This window comes from Excalfactoria chinensis, chromosome 5, assembly GCF_039878825.1.
Source record: "Excalfactoria chinensis isolate bCotChi1 chromosome 5, bCotChi1.hap2, whole genome shotgun sequence".
Lineage (NCBI taxonomy): Eukaryota > Metazoa > Chordata > Aves > Galliformes > Phasianidae > Excalfactoria > Excalfactoria chinensis.
In genome coordinates this window covers 12,638,981-12,660,081 of record NC_092829.1, presented here as the reverse complement: position 1 = coordinate 12,660,081, position 21,101 = coordinate 12,638,981, and the positions used below count along the sequence as shown (strand labels likewise).

The 21,101-nt window shown below is 36.2% G+C and overlaps 1 protein-coding gene across 3 annotated transcripts in view; it reads left to right on the top strand.

Moving 5' to 3' along the window:
* VRK1 (VRK serine/threonine kinase 1) overlaps nucleotides 1–17,187 on the top strand; it is a 31,811-nt gene extending 14,624 nt beyond the window's left edge. For 2 of the 3 annotated variants that reach the window (XM_072337717.1, XM_072337718.1), the window contains exons 9-13: nucleotides 26–146; nucleotides 888–946; nucleotides 1,135–1,313; nucleotides 6,471–6,564; nucleotides 15,677–17,187. In XM_072337717.1, coding sequence (XP_072193818.1) covers nucleotides 26–146; nucleotides 888–946; nucleotides 1,135–1,313; nucleotides 6,471–6,564; nucleotides 15,677–15,759 — 536 coding nt within the window. In that variant the 3' untranslated portion in view covers nucleotides 15,760–17,187. Of the gene's footprint in view, nucleotides 1–25; nucleotides 147–887; nucleotides 947–1,134; nucleotides 1,314–1,822; nucleotides 2,177–6,470; nucleotides 6,565–15,676 lie in introns of all 3 variants that reach the window. The other variant, XM_072337719.1, reaches the window with a different exon arrangement.
* Nucleotides 17,188–21,101: the final 3,914 nt, after the last annotated feature.

The following is a 21,101-nucleotide window of genomic DNA, read 5'->3' as shown; positions in this document are numbered from 1 at the left end:
TTTTAATCTGTGTATTTCTATTTAGCACCATCAAGACGAGGGGATCTGGAGATCTTAGGTTACTGTATGGTTCATTGGCTTAGCGGTCATCTACCATGGGAGGATAATCTTAGAGATCCAAATTTTGTCAGAGACTCAAAGATCAGGTAAGAAACTGCTTTTTTTTTTTTTTTTTTTTTTTTTTTTTTTAATTCCCCACATCTTTTAAATCAGAAATAAAAATCAAGACATCTTAGTGTAGAAATACTTGGTACTCTTGGAATATTCTCTTTTGGTCAATATGCATCTTGTATACACCTCAACTTCTCTTTGTTGCGTATTATGTATCCTTGTTTTATAGTAAAACTCCTCAAACTCTCCTGCTCAAACCTCTCATATAAATAAGGTTGTCCCAGTACAGCAGTTTCTGTCCTAGCAAGTATTTGTTATTTGGTTTTTCTTTTTTTTTGGTTATTTGTATTTTTGTTTTCGCAGTTTTCATGCTTTTTCTTCCATCTATGTCAGCAGTGTTTATTTTTTTTTCTTCCCCTGCAGTTCTGCCCCCCTTTTCATTATTGCTTTGGCCCAGAATCTGCTCTGAATAGGATCAGCTAGAGAAATAGATAAGGGCATTGGTGTGTGATTTTGAAGTGAAACAGTGCTTTTCCTGCAGTCTTCTACTTGCTGACTTTTATAAGAATTGAAGCTGGTGAATAAAAACTTGCTGTATTTCAGATAGCCTTTGTGGTACTCATTAGATTCTCAAACCTGCTCTCCTGAAAATAACTGTAGTAAGTCAGACCAAAGATTTATCTAGTAGTGTTTCCTGCCTCTGACAGTGGTCCAAGCCACATACTTATGAAGTGTGTCAGAACACTGTGATAGTTCTGAATAATTTGTTTTTGCAGATGTAGAGATAACATTTCGGACTTGATGGACAAATGCTTTCCTGAGAAAAATAAACCAGGTAAGAAGAGCTATTTTAAATTACAGTGCTTAATGTTTTTCAAAAATGTGCTGTAATAAAGTCATAATTATGAGTTTATAAATAACAACATCAGGTGAACAGCATAACTAATGCATGTGTAACTTCTCATACTTCATGGTAGAATTACAGAAGCATACAGAAATTAACCGAAGGTACCATTTCTTTAGATGAAATAAGGAAGTATATGGAAAAGGTGAAGCAACTGAGCTATGAAGAGAAGCCTGTGTATTCACATTTCCGAGAAATACTTCTGCAAGGTCTCAAGTCCATTGGACAAAAAGATGATGGAGTGCTTGACTTTGGCTTGTCAGAAAACGGAGACGTGCAAACGAACCCTGTTCAAAAGGTTTTTGTTTTCTTAAGAATTTGACAGCTTTTAATGCATAGTCATAGTCATATTGGAAATAAGTGTCATTACTGCACCAAGTAGGAAATAAGCAATTAGTGCAATGTTTATTTAAGTTATACTCATTTATCTAACTTAACTACATCAATTGTTGTGAACATTTAATCCAGAATGATGTTTGTAGGTGAATTAGAAAATGCACAAGGATACCTTGTGCTTGACCAGGTTGCCCTGATCTTGAACATCTCTTCTCTGATGAACCTATTTCAGTGTCTCATAGTAAATCTACTCTCTTTGAGTTTAAAGCCATTACTAATAACACTGTATGCCACTGTAGAAAGTCTCTCTGTTATTCTTATAAGTCTCTTTAAGTATGAGGGCTGCTCTGAAAGTAATACCTCCTATGTTACTGCATTGGCCCATGACATTTGGGGTGGATGTTGGTGGTTTGACAGTAGAGGTTGAAGCTTCCCACCAGTATTCCGTTACATGTTGTTGCCATGTGACAGATGGCAGCAGAGTGGCAGTCTGACATAATGGCATCTGACATGGAAGCACATATGAAGCAATGGTGCATAATTGAATTCCTCCATGCGGAAAAAATTGCACCTATTGACATTCATCAACGCTTGCTGAACGTTTATGGAGACCAAACAGTAGATGTGAGCACAGTGAGGCGGTGGGTGGTACGTTTTGGCAGTGGCGACAATGACCTGAAAGACAAGCCACGTTCCGGACGGCCATGCACAGCTGTCTCACCAAGAAAAGAGCATCTCAATCAGCTCATCCACTCAGATCTGGGGATTACAACCAGGGAACTGTGTACAAAGCTGAATATTGACTTCAGTGCATTGGAAACGATGGTACGTAGCTGAGAACTTGCTCAAATAGTGTTATTGAGCTCTCTGTGTTTGTTGTGGTTTCAGTGGAAATAAATCGGAGGCGTTACTTTCAGAACAAGCTGTTTAAAAGCTGTATTAAGGTCTTCTCCAGGCTAAAGGCAAGAAAATCAAAGCTCTTTCAGCATCTCTTCATAGGAGATGAGCTCCAGACTTCTGATCATCATCCTGGCACTCCTCTGGGCCTGCTCCAACAGCTCTGTGTCCTTTTTGAGTTGGAGGTCCGCAAGCTTGAATTTATTGTTCCAAGTGGGGTCTAAAAATGGCAGACAGTGAGAGTCACTGCTCTTGACCCACTGGACCTGCTTCTTTTTTGGTGTAGCCCAGGATACACTTGGCTTTCCAGCCTGCAGATATGTGCTGTTCGCTAATTTTTCATCCACTGGAACCTCCAAGTCATTTCTCTCAAGGCTGCTCTCAGTTTATTTGTCCCTCAGTCTGTACTCTTGGCTAGGGTTACTCTGACCAGGGTGCAGCACTGTGGGCACTTTTCCTTGTTGATCTTCATGACAGTAGCTTCCTTTCCAAGACTAGTTCAAAGTCTATTTTTACATACAGTTTTTTATGTCTCTTCATACTGACATGTAGTGAAGTCACAGTGATGTAATGTTATTTATGAAACCAAATTAAAATGGTAGACTGGGATTATTATTTCTTGCATTTAAGAAGCCTTTAAACTCTAGGTTTGGACCTTAATTTCAGTGCAGTGTAAAAACTTCTTAGAATATGACTTCCATAAGGCATAAAATGATGTTTAATAAGGATAAAAAAGGGGTAAGCAGTTGAATAATATATATCCTCTAGTTCAAACAGTATTTATTACCTGTCTAACTGCATATCTTAAAAAGTGGACAATTCATTGGTTTCTCCCGATTGAACCAGGGAGTTGAGAAATACAGTGTTAGGAGAGCTGTTGTGAAAGTAATGCCTCCTATTTCACTGTGTTGGCCCATGACACCAGAGGCAGATGGTGGTGATATGGCAGTACAGGTTGAACCTTCCCACCAGTATTCCATTGCATTTTGTTGCTATGTGACAGATGGCAGCAGAGTGGCAGTCTGGCAAAATGGAGTCTGATGTAGAAGTGCATGTGAAGCAAAGGTGTGGAATTGAATTCCTTTGTGCAGAAAAAATTGAATCCATTAACTTTCATTGATACCTGCTGAACATTTCTAGAGACAGAACAGCAGCTGTGAGTGCAGTGAGGCAGTGGGTGGTGTGTTTCAGCAATGGTGGCAGTGACATGGAAGTCAAGCTGCATTCTGGATGGCTTTTACACCATGAAATGAAGAGAGCATCTCAATCAGCTCATTTACGTGAATCAGCTAATGTTGGTGACTATGTTGAAAAATACTGCTTTGTAGCCAAGAACTTGCTCTACTGAGTAGTGTGCTCTGTGTATCTGTTGTAGTTTTCATGAAAACAAATAGAAGGTATTACTTTTGGAACGACCTACATACAAAAATTCTGCCTGTTTATTGTTGCAACTGGGGAAGAAGATGTTGGTTCTTGGTTGTCTTCACTTTTGCTCAGTGAACTGCCCAGTTTACTGTGGCTGAAATTCTATGGCTTTGGTCTTGTTTTCTATGGAATTAAGTGTAAAGATCCATCTAAAAGGAGAGGTTTATTAGCATAAATTATTTTTCTGTTTGTGGATCAATGTGACTTGAGTGCTTTGGAAAAACAAACAAAAAAAACCCCCAAACCTGTTTAATGGTTGACTGGGTTCCTTGCTGAATAAGTTGGCCTGCTGCAGAGCCAGCATCTGTGACCTTTAATGTCCTTGTCAAGCAGAGATGGCTGGTGAACGTTTCCATTGGAACAGAAATAGAGAAGCCTTGTTTCTGTAACCAATATCAGTCAAGACCAAAGTGTACAGTAATAGTTTCCCATGGATTCTTTGGTTAGATTTTTACATTTGGGCTTCTTTCTGTACTTCCTCTCACTCCATTTCCACACAAAAAAAATCTGTGCTAGTTGAGAGACAGATAGACTACGGGATTGCTGAGCAATTAGGTAGACAAAAGAAAAAAGGAAGAACGTAATATGCTAATTAAAACTATTTGGTTTTTTTAGTGGTGACAAGAAGCTTGATGACTTTTTGAAAGATGAGCACCCTCTGTGATCCAAACTGTTAGAGGCTGCTTTCTGTAAAGATAATTTACCATTGGTCAGTAGCATCTTGACTCAGAAAACCAGTATATTCCACCACATTCTGAATTTCTTTTGGCATGTTTGAAGTCTAGTTTGGAAAAGAAAAATGTAGTCTGGTTTCCACCTTTGAAGAGATGTTGACCTGTAGTGTAGAGTGTTTGTGGTGTTTTGGCTGTACTGATCATTCAGTTTTGCTAGGTCTTCTTCAAATCCCTTAGGGCATTCTAGTGTAATGCAGTCTGAAACTGGTATTTCCTAACCAGAAGAGAATCTGTAGCTTCTGTCTCATTGTTAGGATGTAGGATTCTCTTGTGTGTTCAGCTCGTGTAAGTAATTGAGCCATGATGTGCACTGTACATTGGATGTAAGCATGGAATCTCATTCTCCAGTACTGGTATCTGACTAGAATGCACAGATGCCTGCTATGTTAAAAATTAACATTTTGTTTTCAGTATCATGACTCCAATGACTCAAGTTTTCCCAGATGTTTAAGTACATGAAACACAGTCCACAGTTCTGCTGAAGGATTTTTTTCCTTTTCATTTCTTTAAAATACATGTATGTTGGTTTGTGTTTGTGGTATTAATACTTATAGCCGAACAGAAACCTTGCAATCCCATGTACTGAAGTATCTGGAACTCTATTCTAAATTATTCAGGGCAAGGACCGCATGTTAATTTTGTTTAATACTGAAGAGTTGCTGGGAAATACTGGGAACCAACTGGAAAATGTGGTTTTTAATTTAAGGATGGGCCTCAAAAAACACAGGTGTAGCTATCGTTAGATGAATGCAGCCTGATTTCTATTACTATGTCATTCACCTGCATCAAGATTAAGAAACCATTTTTATTAAATAAGCTTGGAAACAAGATAAATGTATTTTGCTTTTGTGTGGCATATATTGGATATCCGTTTTTCTGATGAGCATTTAAAATGTTTTCTAGTACAATTGTGAGGAATGTATTATCTCTCATATAAAAGCAGTACAGCACTGAAATAGTCTTCCTTAATTTTGGTCAGAATGAACAAAAGTGTCTGTGTTTATTCCTGCCTAATGCATCACAAATCTGCTGACATGCTAACCTTGGAGTCTTGGCTGGCAGTAATCAGGCCTGTGCACCGGCAGGAAAGATGTACCTAATGCACTCCATCAGTGCAGTTTGCATATGGAAGTTCTCACAGGGGAGCTGCCCTGTGCCAGCTGAGGGTTACCTGCCCACTGCAGTTATTGTATGTAATTATCGAACCAATCTGTTCAGCCCAGCAGGGTTTAGATGGTAATCATGAAGCAACACTTTGGAAAGGAAAGATGTAATGCACTCTCCCCTTCTCTCAGGAGCCATGTGAAGTTGTAACCACTTAAGAAGCTGTATTAGTAAAGCTATAGTCTTACATACTTTGGGGGGGGGGGGGAAAGAAAAAGTAAACTCTTCTTGTCTTCCTCAGTTATCACTAAATCTCTGCTACAAATATAGGTCAACTAATCCTTTGCAGAAATGATGTGGGTTTTGAATAAAATATTTTCATAACTACCTTAAAATTAGTTTGTAAAAGTAAGATCAATTGTACCACATGGATAATAAGGTTACTGTCAATGTAGAGCTGTTAAGATAAGGTTTTTGAGTAGAGTTGTACTTCTCTTTGGAACAGAACCTATCGTTGCTATTAGGTAAAAATCATAACATACTGCTAGCGAATGTTATCAACTTGCAAGCAAAGCAAGCCTTCAGAAGCCAGAATCCAGATAAACTTGAATTTAGTGATGTATAAATGCTTGAGAAAAATCCATTAACATAAACTCGGGTTAAAATGTTTTTCAGATAAATCTATTTGCAACCATTTAGCCAGCGTAAATAAAATAGATTTTGATAATAAAAACTTACGTTTTCGTGCATTAAAATTCCAACTGATGTGATTTGTAGTTTGGGGAAGCGAACTTTTAAACTGTTGCCTAGTATTAGTATTCGTATGTTGATATATGAATAAATGTCCTCTACAACTGATAGCTTGAACTATATGAGGAAATGATGGTTAAAATTGTAGAATACCCTGTGAGGATAATATATCTTCTACTTTTTGAGTTCAATTGCCATTTCATTTACAGAAAAAAAGAAAGGCAGCAGCTGCAGCCAATGAGAGCAGTGAAGCAGAAATGGAAGATGCAGGAAGTCCAGAAAAAAAGAAGCCTGCTTCTTCCAGTAAGTCAAAAAATCATTATAGTACTCTAAAAATAATGAAGTGATTGTAATAGACTCTACCTCAAAACGCATCTCTTTATTTAAAAAAATAATTGATGAAGGTGCATGGCAGAATGGAAAAATAAAACATTTCAGAAGCAGTGATATTGTTAAGTTATGGAATTACTCCAGTGTATTTACTCTGTGTGGTACAAAGTACAAGTAATTAAGCTAGTGTTATTCCAGAAGGTGACACTGCTCTGTTCATTTTCAGCTGTTCACGTTATAGAATACCAATCATTAAAATCTGTGATTATTTCTCTTACTTGAATGCCTTTTGAATTGTTGATCTCAATTTATTAAGAATTTTCTAGTCTGTCAGCAGCTGAAATAATGTTAATTAGCTAGATTATACTTTCTCTGAAGGAAATAGCTATTTGACACGATGCTGACTTTTATTGTTAGATTTAATGTTTTATTGAAGACCTGGAAACAATTTTTTAGTTTAAATACTGTTGACTGCTTACTGTGATTTGGTGCCTGCGAGCAGAATGTACATTTTTGAAGTGTGGTATTATATGTTACACTTACCTTTCAACCTCCCTGTGATTGTGGATTGAGATTTTCATAGATTGAAATGCAAAATGGCTTCAGAAATTGCAATCCAAATCTCATCAACTATATAAATGCTAAGATTTTTCAGACTAATTGAAGTTATTTGGGAGGGGATGGGTATTATTAGCAGCCAGTAGTTAAAACAAGTGATGGACATAAATTTACATTTATACCTTCTCTTGGTAATTTTATAGGTGAAATGGTTCTAGTTTCACCTTTTTGTGCTACTCAATTTAATAAATACTGTGGTGGGGGGGGGGGGGGGGGAAGGGGGTGATTTCAGATTAAAAAGATACACATGCACTTACTCATTCTGTTCTCTTCAAATTTGGCATTAAAAACTTTCACTTTAAACATGATTCATAAATCCATATTGAAAGAAAAGGCAACTGTTTCATAATCTTAGAATTCTGATGCTTTTGACAGATCAAAAATAGCTGATTGCAAAAATACGTAGAACTGTATTTCCTAATCTGACTAATTTTATGTTACCATGGACTTGTTCCTCTATTACGTGTTTAGTCTTGTGACTAAAAGATACCTTAAAGTTTACTGTCCATTAACACGGGTAATTTCTTGACGCATCCTTAGAAATTAAAGTTTAAATTGATTGGTTTCTGACACGTGCTAGATTTGTCTGGCGATATTCATAACAGGGCTTACTCCTAAGGTGTTCAAATGTTTCTTGAGTATTTGGACTTCAGAGTGGCAAAAAGAGTCATGCAGCTTCTTAATGCTATCTGTATCCCACTACTTAGAGAACCTGAGTTGTCTAATCCACTCCCAAAAGATCCCAGTCCAGCTGTGCAGCAATTTGAGTACACCATGCTGCTCAGAGGTATGCCAGGGATTCTGCCAGGAAAGAAATATCCTAGTGCTGTGATCAGGGAACCTCAAGTTTGGTGGAGAAATAGGAAAGAGCAGAAGAAAGGTTAATCAGGGTGAAATTATTTTTTTTATTTGTCTCTCAATGTAAGAGTGGTCACTTCAGGTAAGTACAGTCAACTCCATCTCGTTCAGTGTGCCTGCTGTCAGTCTTTCTGATACTGTCAAGCAGGAGTGCTAGACTTCTCAGCTACCGAGTTTCAGAAAGCTCTCAATAAACATGCTGTGTTGTACTTAAATGAGTAAAGAAAATTGTTTTATACAAGAGCTAAAAATGGCATATTATAATCAATTTCTTCTTTCTTTTCTGTAATGAGAACTCATATCCTTCCGTATCCTATCCTGAAAGCCAGGATTCCAAGATAGTGTGGATGATAATAAATTAATCTGTTAGTTGACCTCTTTCCCCCAGTAAAAATGCTACCAAAAGACATGATTGCAATTTAAAAGAAAAGCTTTTTTTGCAATCTTAGTTATTGCCTTGTTTTTTTCCCATGGTATTAGCTACCTTCATATATGATAGGAAAATATGCAGACTTACAAGTGATGATGCTGGTAAAGCAAAACAGCAAATTTTGGCACGTACTTTATGTATCCACCAATGCTTCTGCAGGGGTATATTGCATAATATTAATAGTTTTAGTATGTTGTTGTTTTTTTTTTTTTAAGTCAGTGTGTGTGGACTAGGCAGCTGCTATAAAGAACTTCATTGTAAGTAGCATAAATGTGAGTTTTATGAGAATCTGTAAACAGTCGTAGGTTCAAAGCAACTTGTGGAGTTTAAAGCTACTATCACTGGGAGTTTTCTTTAATCTTGGGTTGGATAAAGATTGGCTTGTGTCAAATAGTTTTTCTTTGGGTTTTTTTGTTTTGTTTTTTTTTTTTTTAATACAACCCCTTTCATTTCCTTTTTTTATTATTTTGAAAACAATTTAGGGTTTTGTAAATTGGGGAAAAGTGAAATCGAGTGAAATTCTAAAGTAGGCCTGAAATGGGAAGTATTTTTTTAAATGGGATTTTTTAATAAGTAGCACTGCCAGAGGTAGGAATTGTGCATGGCTATATTTCAATACAACATCCAACATTGTAAGGCCTTACCTGTGGTCTTCAGGTACTCTTGCAGTGTATAAAAAAAACAAAACAAACTAACAAAAAAAACAACATGGAAGGTTTAGTAGCATTTCTTAATTAATAGGTGCTTAACTTTGTGTTTATTTACGTTTTATAGCTTTGCATAAATCAGAACCTGAATTTTTGTCTTAGAAATCTCTTATTTATTCATGCAAGATTGATTACATCATGTTAGATTAAATCTATACTTGGATTCCATTTTATATTTAGGATATTGTTGGTCTTGTCATCATGTTTTAAAGAGAAAGCAAATAATAGGATTTTTTGAGCTTGTTTGTGGCACTTCTTGTTACTCATCTTTCTACTCCACACATTACTGGTAGATTTCTACCCCTTAATCTTACACCTTTGTATACACATTTTCAGTAAAACCTGTTCTTTGCAGTAGTTCTAATTATCTGTTGTTCTTCTCTTCTTTCACTTCTATTATCATGCTCACGATGATGATAATAAATGTCTATTTTCAATTTCCTGTATGTAAAATACAGGAATACTCTTGTATATTCCTGTCTGCTTGGAACATATTTTGTACACAGTGTTCCTCCTTACCCTAAGCTTATTTCTGCACAGTCTCTCCAGACTAAGACTTTGGACACTTTTATAGTATAAAATAGATTAATGTTCCCTATTGCGTCTCATGGAACTCTCTTTCATTCGCTGCTAACAGAAAGCATTAAATGTAAAGTATTTTAAAAGTATTGAAAGAAACTGAGGAAAATGTGCATAGCTAAAAGTAAAAGACAGCAAAAGAGGTGTTTGCTTTTTTTCTTGTTCTGTGACCTGAAGATACAGTGCAACGTGCTGAACACATGTTGCAATTTAAACTCAGGTACAAATCCTGAAAGTAAAATTTTTCTCCAGAAAAGAGAAAAGAAATGTTTAGTGACCCAGAATCACACAGGAAATAGTCACCTTTTCATCATTTAAGGTACGTGTTTAACCTAAATTTTTATTCTTCCTGCAAATTGCTGTGCGGTGAAGAGGAAGGCTGCTTTTAAACACATGCTACATGTGACTACTGTTTTAAGTTTGTACAGTTATGTTTTGGAGCCTCTTCAGCAGATAGAAGTAAATAAGTCTTTCAGTTTTATCTGGAACAATTATATATATATATATATAAAAATAATAATATATATATAATATATATAATATAATATATAAAATATAATATATAATAATAATATATTTATATAATTATATAATTATATATTTATATAATAATATTTATATAATTATAAATATATTTATTTATTTATTTATTTTCAGAATGCTCAGACTCAATGTTATCTTTAGCAAACAAGCAGGGATAAAAGTAGTGAAACAAATATGTTCTTGTGTCCTGATGTGTTTCCATGTTTTCCTATGAAAATGAATTGAATTCATTTATTATAGCAAACATCATTGAGCAGTAGGACTCATAACAGGGTACTGAAATTGAAATCCCATCCTACAGCTCTGCCATCCTTCTTTCCTCTCTATTTTCCCCCCTACCATTTTTATGTTTCCTGGAATTCAAGCCCACATTTCAATTCTTCTGGTCCATTTCTTTTGCCGAAGTATGTTTTGATTTCTTTGTTGTTGTTGTTAGACAAAAAAAAACTGCTGAGAAGAGGGAACAAGCCAACTAACTAAAACTGCTAGTTGTTCCTCTTGCAATCACCTCCATAGTCTTCCATGTAGCAACAAATTCTTATTTCAGAAGCATTACCCTACAGGTCTTTATTAGCTATGCAGAGTTCTGTGAAGGATTTGGGAAAAGGCCTGTCAGAGGACTGACTACATGCTCTTCTTTATTTCTCCTTTTCAAAGAAAAAGGGGGGGAAAAGAAGGTAACCTTGTGTCTGATCAATGTGCTCAACTGCTTGTGCTTCTTTTGAGGGCAGAAGGTGGTAACTATATTGTTTAATGATTACTACAGGAGCTTGTATAGACTAATCTCTGGCACCATTATACAGAAACATACATGGACTCGGTCTTGATTAGATGTAAATTCAGTGTATGGAAGTGATGCAGCTTCTAACCGGCATCATGCTTCCATGTATTTTTCACTTAGAAGATATTGGAGTCTAAAATTTGCATGTGATTGTATTCTAAAACATTCTACCTATGATGTAATCTTCAGTCACTTTTGATACCTGAGTTGTAACAGACTTCTGCTTAGCAGCTGGGTTTTCATGATTAGGATCTCTTACTGTCCAGTAAACGACAGAAACCTTTGTCATTTTTAGACTCAAGTGTTATTTTATTTCTCATGTACTTCATGTAGAATTGGAAAACATCGTCAAAAGATGGTCTGTTCCATACACTGGTCTAAAGATAGGTTATCTACCTACAATGGCATTAATACCTGACGCATACCATGATTTTCTTTTAAAATTTCAGTGGTGAGCATTCTGAAGCAGTCTTGGTCAATGCCTTGTCTGCCACTTTACTATCCTTACTACTGCGAATGGCTTTATAAGAAGCAGCATTTTCTTTTGATAATTTTAGTATTTAATATGAATTTTCCTTCTTGACATTTTAAGCTTATAATTCGTCATATTCACCGTGGACATGAAAATGGCTCGTTTTTTGCAGCAATGCTTTGCACAATTGATAAATACTAAAGGCTGCACCTTCACATCTCCTTTTATTTTCCTCTGTTCAGTTCATTTTATTTTTTGCTGAGTCCATGATTACCACACTTTTTTTTCTGCTTTCTTGAAGAGCAGAACCCAAATCTTTATACAGTGCTGCTGGATTTCTTTTGTGTAATGCTGTTTATGTGGAGAGGATCAGATACCACAGTAAACATGTCTAATAATTTCTCTAGAGCCTGTGGGGACTCTTTATGCCACTACTGAACTTTGTTGCAGTCTCAAAACAAGCTGTGCAGTGACACTATCTGGTTTATTTTTTGCCTATATAATTCTTCCTTATTTAAACCGCTGTTTGAACCTAATTCAGTTTAATCTACTTTATAAGAACCCTCTCTTTTAGTAGTAATATCTTTGTTTGCAACCTCATTTGGTGCTGCCCACACAGGACTGTTTCTGTGTTTGGAAACAATTGATATTCATACTGGAAAGTTTGTTTGAGGGGCAATATGTGTTACTGGGCTAACTAATTTTGAAAAAACAGGTGGGCTTCTTGGTACAGATCTTCAGATCTTCTGAAACAGCCGCAAACTTTGAAGCTAAAGTTGTTTTGTGTTTAATGCAAGTTAATCAGATACTTTAAGTCAATGTTGCTGCTACTTAAACTTGAAATTAGGAATAGGACCACGACAAGGATCGTTTTTTGTTTTGTAATGATCTTCTTGGAGATTCTCCGCGAGCGTGTTTGTTTAGAAAAACTTTGAAATGAATTCATTAGTGCAATAAAAATAAAGGAAAAATCAGTGGCAGGGTGGCTGTCATATTTTCCTTTTTGGTGTTCTCGCATGGGCAATTAGAAATGGGTAAGCTCTTACTGAATTAGAATCATGGAATCCTTAGAGTTTGAAGGGACTTTTGAAGGTAATTTAGTCCATGTCCCGTGCAGTGATCAAGGACATCCACAGCTAGATCAGGTTGTCTAGGTCCTAATCCAGATTCTGATCAAGGTCCTGATCCTTGAAAGTCTCCAGGGATGGAATATTCACCACATCACTGGGCAACCTGTTCCACTGCCTCACTACTCATTGTAAAAGACTTTTTTCTTATACCTAACTTAAATTTACCCTCTTTAAGCTTGAAACCATTTCCCATTGTTTTATTACAACAGACACTGCTAAAGAGGACTCCTTTCCTGTAGCTCCCCTTTTGATACTAGAAGGAAACTAGAAGAATTATTAAACTTTATTTGCTTGTATTGTCCTTGACTACACATGAAGTACTACTCTCCTGCAATACAGATATGGAAACTAAACACCATTTTTTTTCTTGTATAGACAAACACCTGTAAAGTCATCATTTTCATTGACACTTGCTTTTAATAGAGTGTGAGTTTGACCTGTCATTGTAAAATTGGTTATATAATCTATAATCAGATGAAAATCACAGTTACTTTCTTCTTTACTGAAGAAGTGTTGTGAATGGGAAAAATAATTTAGCCTACTTGCCACTGGAGTTACTCAGTTTAAAAACTCAGATATTTCTGTTGCTTACTGCAATTTACACTTGTAGTTGCTGAAATATCGTGTGACTTTGAAAAAGATGAACTAGTACTTGAGAATATGGTGTAATTTATCTGGGAAAAAAAGTGTTTTACATAGCTGAGCTTCTGTTTTAATTTGATACCTGTTTATGTAGTGTTTAGTTACTGGTACTCCAGTATCGGTAAGGGTATCAAAATAGATCTGATTTTTAAATAGCACTTGTGATTGGACGGTGTATGGTGCATTGCCAGAGCAGACCTTTCATTGATAGAGCAGCTTTGTTCAAAAACAAGAAAGCATCATCAGAGCTGTCACTTTTTTCTGAAGTGATTTATTAATCAAAGATGCACTGTCCAACAAAATCTACTTGTAGTTTTGTGCTGAATGGCAGTGAATGTTTTTGGATCAAAAAAGAGACAGAATTTTTTTTCTCCATTCGTCAAAGTTGATATTGGTATTTTTCATTTCAAAACAACACTTTAAGAGCAAATTAAGTTACACAATAAACAATAACTCTGCTTTTCTTGGTGTAGTTCTGGTTTTGAGTGGACTTGAGTCTATTTTGGTTTGTTGTGCATTGTTCCTTGCTTTGTTTCTTTCCTCCAGATTTACTCATTGAGCTTCAACAGTCAGTGATTCATAGTACTTAGAGGCTGTTGTCTTACATAAGAAGCTTCTTTGTAAAGGGTTTCCAAGAAACTTGCTCTTAGATTATTTGTCACTAACAGATTAGAAAGTTGACAGGAACTTCAGGGTTATGTGTAGACAGACCAACAGGCAAGAACTTAAATAACTAGGCATGCTGTCTTTAAGGAGGAAGTCAGTCTCGTTTGTAAACCTGCCTAAAAAAATGGGGGTTGAAACTAAATGATCTTTAAGGTCCCCTTAAATCCCTTTAAGGTCCCAAGCCATTCTGTGTATCTTCCAAGTCAAGATCAAAAAACAAACTGAATAATACCATAAATAGACGGTGAAAAGTGTTTTACTGTGTTACTGAAAATGGCAGCAAGTTTTATTATAGTATTATATAAATAATTATATATATTATATATATTATATATATAACATTATAAAAATAATTTAAAAGTGACAAGATAAATGTGGTTCATGGAAATGGTTTTCTTGCTGCTCTTATGTATTGTCTTCTCCAACAACCTGCCTTCTGGTTTACAAGGAATCCTTTTTAGATTGCAGTCTTGATTATTTAGTTTTTTTTGTGTTGTCAAATAATAGGTTTGTCAGCAGTTCAGGGCCTGTTCAGCCCAGTTCCGTGACTAATGGGACAGTGGGGATCCATGAACCTGTGACCTAGTAAAGGGGGATAGGGGGGAAAAAGGTGGAAAGGTAGGGAGATGGGCCTGAAAACCAAACAGCAGCAGCGATCTGAGGAAGAAAGTTAATTTACTAAATATGGTATTGGTATGCAAAATAACACAATGTAATACCATATAATTGGAATTGAGGCTAGTAAATAAAATGAGAGTGTCCAAAAACAAAGGCCTTACTTTGATGCTGAAGGTGAGGTGGCAAGAGAGCATGCGCTGCAGAGATGAGCAGTAAAAAAGGGGACTACTTATGACTTGAGAGCAGTTTTATCTTTCCCTCTAAACGGAAAATGGAAGTGGAACAGTGGAAGTCTTCTGGGAGATGAAGTTCTTCTTTTCTGAGAGCCAGGTACACAGAACAGTCGGACAACCTGTGGAATTGGAGCATCAACTCTTTAACTCTTAGTGTTCTGCATGATGTTTTGACATGGAATACCAATAACAAAAATCACAAAACCATGACAGGCTTAAATTTGAAGACTAAGTTGCACTGATAACTGAGCTGACTTAACAGCTCAATGCTGCCAAACAAGGCTTCCTTTTTTCTACCTGTATGCCTTTGTCTTGTAAACTCTTAGTTCACAACAATCTAAGCCGCTGTAACTCATTAAGCTTTCAGAATACAGAGACCCCCAAAAAGTTATTTGCTAGGTTACGGAGCTTGATCAGCTTAGCACAAGATCCAGAGAACACCAAAAAAGGACTCAACACTGGGAGGGATCACAACTGTAATTTAGCACATGGTGAGGAAGGGAGAGATTTAGGATCTGAAGAGGAACTGATTCTTCATCTTTTGCTGAAGGTGGGCCTTTAAATTTGCTAAACTGTATGTAAATGATTTGAAAAACTTTAGCATAGAATGTGCTCTTTTCAGGGTAATGTCCGTTCCCAGAAATTGTGTTAAATTCATGTTTTCTTTTTCTGTCCTCATATAAATCAAAACTACATGAGTAATTTGAGTTGATCTATCGCCATAAAATGCAGCAATATAATTTATTGTGATTCATTCCTGTTATTTTACAGCTGATCTTTTTTTCCTTTTTTCTTTATCAAATTACAGAAGCGGTAGCTACCAGAACACGAAAAATGACGTCACCAAAACCCAAGAAAAGTGCAGCAACCAGGAAGAGGGTTCAGAAGTAAATAATGAATGGAGCAACCACTTAAGTTGCTCTTCAGCTCATCTCTGTTGTTTTTTTTTTTTTATCAGTTACTGTAGCACTGGAATCTATTTCATTCCCTTTTTTTACATAATAATTCCTGTAAAAAAAACTTGGGCTGCTGTTTGTACTTGTTTTTGTTTGTTTTTTTTTTAAGAATAAACGTCTCAGTGAAATATTTGCATAAGTTACGCCTGCTGTTGGACCAACGCAGCATTTTGCCAACTTTGAAGTGAGGGTGTGTTTTTATTTTTTAAGATAAATTTGTGTGTATAAATGCAAACTAAAAGGGTGTTTTTTTGTGTGTGTTTTTTTTTGTTTTGTTTTGTTTGTTTGTTTTGTTTTGTTTTTTTCTGCTTTATAATGTAGTTCTGGTTATTTTTAAGGAACGCGATATTGTGGCATCTGATTTCTTTTAATTTCGAATGTATTTGAAAGGGTGTACACTGAGATGGTTGAAGTCCAGGAGTCTCAAATAATAGACATGTTTTAAATATTTCTCAAGTATTTTCATTGAGATAAAATAGTAAAAAAAAAAAAACAACAAAAAAAACCCACACCTTTTAATTCCAGTTTGTTATAAAATGTGTTTAAATAATTCTTTTTAGGATAGGTACTGAATTTGAGTGTGAGCTCCTTCTTTTTTTTTCTCTTTCTCTTTTTTTTTTTTTTTTTTATAAACAGTATTTGTTTCTGTATCATTTTCTCATTTATTCAGAGTTCTTCTGGAAAAAAGAAACCAGAATTTCAGGTGTAAGGCCCAGAGCCTAAGAAAAAGAAAAAAGGAAAGGTCGGGGTCTGCAGGAGGGGAAGAAAGAGCAATAGCAATCCTCAAGTTGCCTATCAGGGTTTTGTTTTATATCAGTGAAGAGCCTGGAGAACTTAATAAATGTGAATTATAACTTTTTAAGGTATCTGGTTGCAGTGAAAGCTTGACTTCTCATAACAAACTAATGGTTTTACTTTTTTAATGGCTAAGAAACATGTATGCTCCCAAAATCAGCTTAAAAGCACTTCTTTGCTTGGCTTTGAGTCTTCTCTTTGGTGTTGTCAGTTTAAAGCAAGAAAAAAGGGGGGATAAAAAAATAAGCGGTATTTAATTTCAGTGTGAAATACCTCTACTTTTCGTTTACGTACCACACAAATGCATATAATTAGGGCGTGAACATAATTCTTATTAGAGAGTGTGCGCTGTGAAATCTGACAAACCGAAAGGAATCCATTTGAGCCAATGGTAGTGTTTTTGTGTGGATGTCCAGTGTACTGCTTGCTTGATGGTATAATGTTTGGGTAGCTACACACTGAAAAACATGCTGTAGCATAAAATGCTGAATGAATGATGAGGAAGTGTTTTGAAAACAAGGGGATTTATTGTTTTCAAATAAAACTGGAAGTTCATATTTAAAAGGTCTAGCGCCTTGTTGTTTTTGTTTAGACTCCTATATGGGCTCATTTTCCTAGGTATTATCAAAGTGTGGCTGAAGGTTCTTCATTGTGGCATTCTATTTCAGAAACAAAAGTAGGATTACTGAAGTCCCTCACGTGAATCTCCTCAAATCAAGCTATTATTTTAAAGACCTCATTTAGTATATATATATTTTTTTTTTCAGAAAGTGTTAAGCTTTTCTGGATAACTATTGTCAAGAAAGCATATTTTATTCTCTTATTTATCCTGCATATCTCAGTTTCTTTGTACTTTAGTTGTTTCACATTTTAGTGTTTTTAGTGACTTAATTTGCCTTCTTTCCAAGTTTTTAGGAGTGTGTGGTTGTTTTTTTTTTGATGCTACCAAGATCAAAATGAACAAGTTTCTGTATCTTGGAAAATAATGTTTTGAGCAGTAGATTTCATAAGCTGCCCCTGCCTCATCCCATCCAGGATGTCTTTGAAAACGTTTTTACTGGAAAGTGCTTTCTGTTCCAGGAAAACGTTTCAGGTTTTGTTTCCCCATCTCCTTTTCATACACATGCACAAAAACCCTTCAAAACTACTGTCTTCATAGTCAAGAATTTCTCTGGCTTGCTGCAGTGTTTAAGCTTTGGGATGGTCAAGGATGGGACCAAGAGGAAGGCTGTGATCATAACCTGTATTAGTGTTGTATGTATTGCATATAGTATGTGTTTGTACGTGTGTTCTCACTGTTTTGCAAAACAGTGGTGAGGAAATGCATCACTTTATAAGAGGAGAAGTGTGTAGTAGATTTTTGTTGACATCCCATTTGAAAGTAAAGCCCCTAACACAAAAGAAGCAAGCTGCCTTTAGACTGCATTTACTGCTCTTGATGACTCCAGTTGTGTGTAAATATTAGAAAACAGCAGGGTCCTGCATTCCAAGCATCACTTGAGCAGTGCCATGAAGACAAGTGTCCTTACTGGTATTGTAGTCATACTCCCAAGCTCTCCTGCTGTTTCTAATCTGTGTGCACAGCCGTGAAAAAACTGGACTGACATTTACAGGCACAGCAGGGAGACACTTGAGTAGGGAATGTTAAAGACTCTGCTACCTATGTTTCAAAGTGGCCACCATACATGATAAATCTTCACAGGAGAACTAGTTGGCACTTCAACTGATGGTGTAATGAGGATATTGATAATGAAGCAGAGAATGCTCCTTTTAGTGCTTGAACATTTTGCAGACAGATTGTATTTTTTTTTCTCTAAAATATCTGCAAAGAGAATCAAATTTGGTATAGGTATATTTTTCAGATGGTGCTGGTTTGATAATTTTGAATATTTCTTAGTAAGTTCAAATAATTCCTCATAACTATTGCAGCTGGCATTAAGGGAGGGGGTCAGTTGCTTTCCTGAGTAGTTTGACAGACTTTACTCACTGTTTTGTCCCAGTGAGCTGACAGATTTGGGATGCTATAATACCAGTAATGCAATTAGGTTTTCTGCACGTTGTCTGGTTGACTTCTCAGTTAAGAGTTTCTTTCCCTTTGGGAATAAGACTAGACAGACTGTCATTTGCTATTACTAATTCTGCTTAGCATTATCACTGGAGCTTTTTTGTAATTAGCTATCTTAGTTGGCTCTTAAATTTTAATAGCCAATTGAAGCTACATTTTAGCCAAGTTCCATATCTAAATTGCATTCAGTCCATTAACAAAGTTGGTTAAAAGGCTATTAAAACAAAAGCCAATATATGGTGGTTAGCACTTACGTGTTTCTAGCAGTAGCAATACCAGCCTCCAATGAATATTTTCAAGAAATGGTACTTCCTTCCAGCAGAGGAAGTGCACACAGAATGACCAAACAGCATTTTGGAACAAAGGCTGATTATGCAGGATACTTTCAGGAAAAAAAATAAATTGAAGCATGTCTTTTCTTGAAGAAAGTGGGAAAGGCTGGTGGGTGATGCAGAAGGGGGCAATTAATAGTTCTGCTCAGATTTGACAGGTTCTGGAAAAGCCAAATAAAGTGATGTTTTTCTCCATTTCAGCTGATCAAAATTATTAGCAAAACCATCTGAAGCACCTTCTGGTGGAATTGTCATCTTGCTGAGTTTAGTTTGTAAAACATCCTGCCAGACATTAAAAAAACTGTAAGCATGCCAGCACATAGGCTCAGAGCACTGCTTCTCTAATTGATAGACCCTGTAATTTTCTTTTTTTCCTGAAGATCGTGGCTGGATACCTCAACCTCCTGAGTAATTTCATGTAACACCAACCTGATTTTTTTATTCCTAGTAGCACACATTTAAATTAGATTTTTTTTTTTCTTTTTTTTTTTTTTCTTCTTTCTTTCTTAAGACATAGACAGGAGATTAACAGCCTTTGGAACATCCTGTAACAAATAACATCTTAGACATTTCTTTTTCTTAAAAATGTATATCTTTACTGTTTCGAGGTTGCTAGACTCATACTGATGCAGACTGCAGTTTTAATAGAGAGTCTTACCAGTTGATACTTGCTTAAAGGGTGATTTGCAGTGCCCTGTATGGGTGATGATAAGTTAGTACCAGTTGCTTCATTGTGAGTGGTGTGAGGCAAACTTCAGATAATGTCTGAAGAACCAGGTTACTCTTCTAGCAGTGAGACATCTAAGTCAGAGTTTCCATAATGCACCAGCTGCTGTTAAACAAGACCTATGAGCTGGTACTCAAACAAGAGAGATTCTGCCACTTGTAGCTAGACTGGAGGATCAAACTGGTTTGAAAAATGCTCTGGGCAGTTAGCATGCCTGTTTCACCTAGTGTGCTGTGTGTTGGTGTTGGGCTTTTGGCACCAGTATAGTCAAAGGCAGAAGGAATCTGTTCTGATTTTCTTGGTAAACTTTTCAATAGACAAGGAGAAAGCAGGTATGATAGAATTTAAAGTTCTAATTTCTAGATTCCTACTCAGAATCTCTTAAACAGCTTTATGCAACTGTATGCTAATTGACGTTCACTTTGATGCTCTTCCCTGGTGTTTTCTAGATTGAGTTGCTGAAGATGTAAAAGGATGATTCCCTGAATTCTTCGTTTTAGGCCTTTATTATCTCTGTGGATGACATCTCTGTATCAGTGGTTTGTTTGTTTAGTTTTTCTCCTGAAGGAACACAGAAAAAGGAATATATTTTTTTCTGTGAATGGGATTTTCCCTCAATGCAGAGCATGCCAGACATAAAAAATGCAGCAGCTCTAACTGGATGATACAGGCCAGTTTTCTCTACACTGAAATGCCAGACTTTTAAACATGAACTCACCAGCAGTTTCACATTTGTACTTCTTATTTCTCTATGTCTTCCATCATGCCAACCTAAACCTTATTCTTTTCAATTTGGAGTATATCTTGACCATGTTGGCTTCCACACCAGATTTTAAACATTTTTAAATTCATTTTTGCACCTAGATCTGCTCAAATACTTCAAGTATTTTGAAACGAACCTCAAGTTCCACAACTGCCCAAGCTGCTGACAAATGAGTTCACACAGCTTTTTTCTACACCATTGTCAATGCTTCAATAAGTCTACATTGAGGGTTTGCGTTTCCTCATAGATACTCCAAGAGGTGAAAGAGTTGTGGAGGAACTGTCAATTGATAGGACAAAAAATTCCTCACATACCTGTACACCCTGTATTGGAAGGTCAGTTTTCCAGTTCTTCAGACACTAGCGGCGGTGGTAGGTTTCATGTAAGCAATCCTTGAAAGAAAACTGATGAGAACACTAGGAGACAGCTGTGACGTGTGGTAGAAGTGAAAAGAAAATACACATTTTTATGAATGTGAACTTTCCTCAACTAATTCTTTTTGCCAGAGCGCTCCAGACAGGAAGAAGCCAGCACAGTGGTAATCCGCATCTGCAGCTTTGGAGAGAAGAAAAATGCTTCCTTGGCAAATGGAACA